This window comes from Phytophthora parasitica (assembly GCF_000247585.1).
Source record: "Phytophthora parasitica INRA-310 unplaced genomic scaffold supercont2.604, whole genome shotgun sequence".
In the NCBI taxonomy this organism is placed as follows: Eukaryota; Oomycota; class Peronosporomycetes; order Peronosporales; family Peronosporaceae; genus Phytophthora; species Phytophthora nicotianae.
In genome coordinates, this window is record NW_008649590.1 from 1 (window position 1) to 1,808 (window position 1,808).

At 55.0% G+C, this 1,808-nt stretch overlaps 1 protein-coding gene across 1 annotated transcript; it reads right to left on the reverse strand.

The window, feature by feature from the left end:
• Positions 1 to 492: 492 nt before the first annotated feature.
• Positions 493 to 1,739, reverse strand: PPTG_20444 (hypothetical protein; the record flags this gene model as incomplete). Its single annotated transcript, XM_008919237.1, has 2 exons — positions 493 to 705; positions 1,221 to 1,739. 2 exons carry the CDS (start codon positions 1,737 to 1,739, stop codon positions 493 to 495), a joined length of 732 nt encoding a protein of 243 aa, XP_008917485.1.
• Positions 1,740 to 1,808: the final 69 nt, after the last annotated feature.

The following is a 1,808-nucleotide window of genomic DNA, read 5'->3' on the forward strand; positions in this document are numbered from 1 at the left end:
GAATCGAGCACAACGTTCTAGCCACTAGGACAGCAGCGTTCAGGTCCACCAGGCCTTCCACAAGGGCAGTGGTCCCTTCCTCGACCTGTCCCGCAGTATCGGCGACTACCACGGCCTGTCCGCCCGGACAGATCCGTACAGCGGAACTGATTCTAGCGCGGTAGGACTCTTCTACTCGAGAAGACCCAATGGGGAACGCTTCTCCAGTCCCTTTGAGTGTCTCCACATTGTCTTCTAAGTCAATAACCGCCTTGAATGCTCTGAGAACGTCGGTACCCAGGATCGCATCCACGTGTAATTGGTCGACGACCACGAACGGGATCGTCTTCTCTAGCGAGCCTAGGCGTCGCTGCAAGTCGATGACGCCTCGAGTCTTCAGGGAGTGTCCGGAGACGGCGTTCAGGCTTTGGGTGAAACCCCTGAGTGGCTCGGTCGACCTTCCTATCCATTCCAGGATTCGGGAGGGAACCAAGCACGCTACAGCACCGGAGTCTATGAGCAATTCAGCGGGAACACAGTCGACGAATCCCGTAGATAGGGCCTCGACTCCTTGAACAGAGGCGATGACTCGCTTGCCTTCCAGAATAGTTCAGCATATGTCCACTCTTCTCGGGGCAGATCCGTCAACCCGAGCTCGTCCGATTCAGAATCTCTCCACCGTTCAGGGCCAGCGATCAGATTCACGTAACCGAGCACTCCGTCTCCCTCCTCAGTAGAGCAGTCAGCTCCCATTGCTTCAGAACGTAGGGCGCTAAGGGAAGAGCAGTCGAAACCGACTTGCGTCTTGTTGGCAGGACGCCCGATCCAATCGAAATGCTCCCTTCATTTCCGGCATGGCGAGCTCCTTTCAGTGATCTTTAAGCGCATTTCGTCAGCCCCTTGCTCATAAGCTTCCCGTATACCTTCAAGTATCCCTTCTCTCAATCCAGGTTCCTTGGGGTCGACTAAGTGGTCCACTACTCGGCAGGCCCTCGTCCTCAGATTTTGCTCTCTTCGTGGTACGGTTTCTCCATCCGAGAGCACTTCGATTGGCGGTTTGGCCGTTTGGCACTGGTGCCAAAGCGAACCGTTCTGTATTTCTTCCAGGCGGACGAGCAGATAAACGACCCTGCGAATTAGTCCACGCCACTCAGCGGGTAACTTTCCACGGTCGACCGGTCTTCCACCTGGCGGACTTACCGATCCCACTACAGGAGGCGTTCAGATAGCTCCACACCAACATTTTCTTGTACTACGAATTCGTCGACGTCGACGCTCCCGTCCGGAGGCTTGGGATTCTCTGGTGGAGGGCGTGACCTTACGGAGAACACTCCTCCTGGTTCCTCCAACTCTCCCTTGTCGTCCACAGAGTCTGTTCGAGCGGGGACGTTGTTTTCCCGCTCGACTTCAAGCACGGCCTCCTCATTCGAGGTTGACCTAAAGCCACGGTTCGCACGTTTAGCAGCTTCAGTCGTGGCTAGCGTTTTTCGATACCACTCTAGCCAATATTCAGGACAGGAAAGCTCTCTGGGAGCAGCCTCGCAGGTTCTAGCTAACACGTCTTCAGGGATGTCTAGTATCTTATAAAGCTCGCCCAACGACACAGACTTTTGCCTTTCAGCATTCTTCTTCACACGTTCTTTGAGTGCAACTTCGTCGAGACCGATGAGGCGGTCTTCGAGCTCCTTGTCGTATTCTTCGTTGTCTTCAGAAACCCCTGTTGTTCTTCTAGCTTCGAGGTCGTCGAGTTCTCCTGCCATGAACAGGCGGGCATAGTACGGTTCGCGCTGCTCGCGGGGTTTTCCTCTACCACTCTGGCCTTCCTCCTG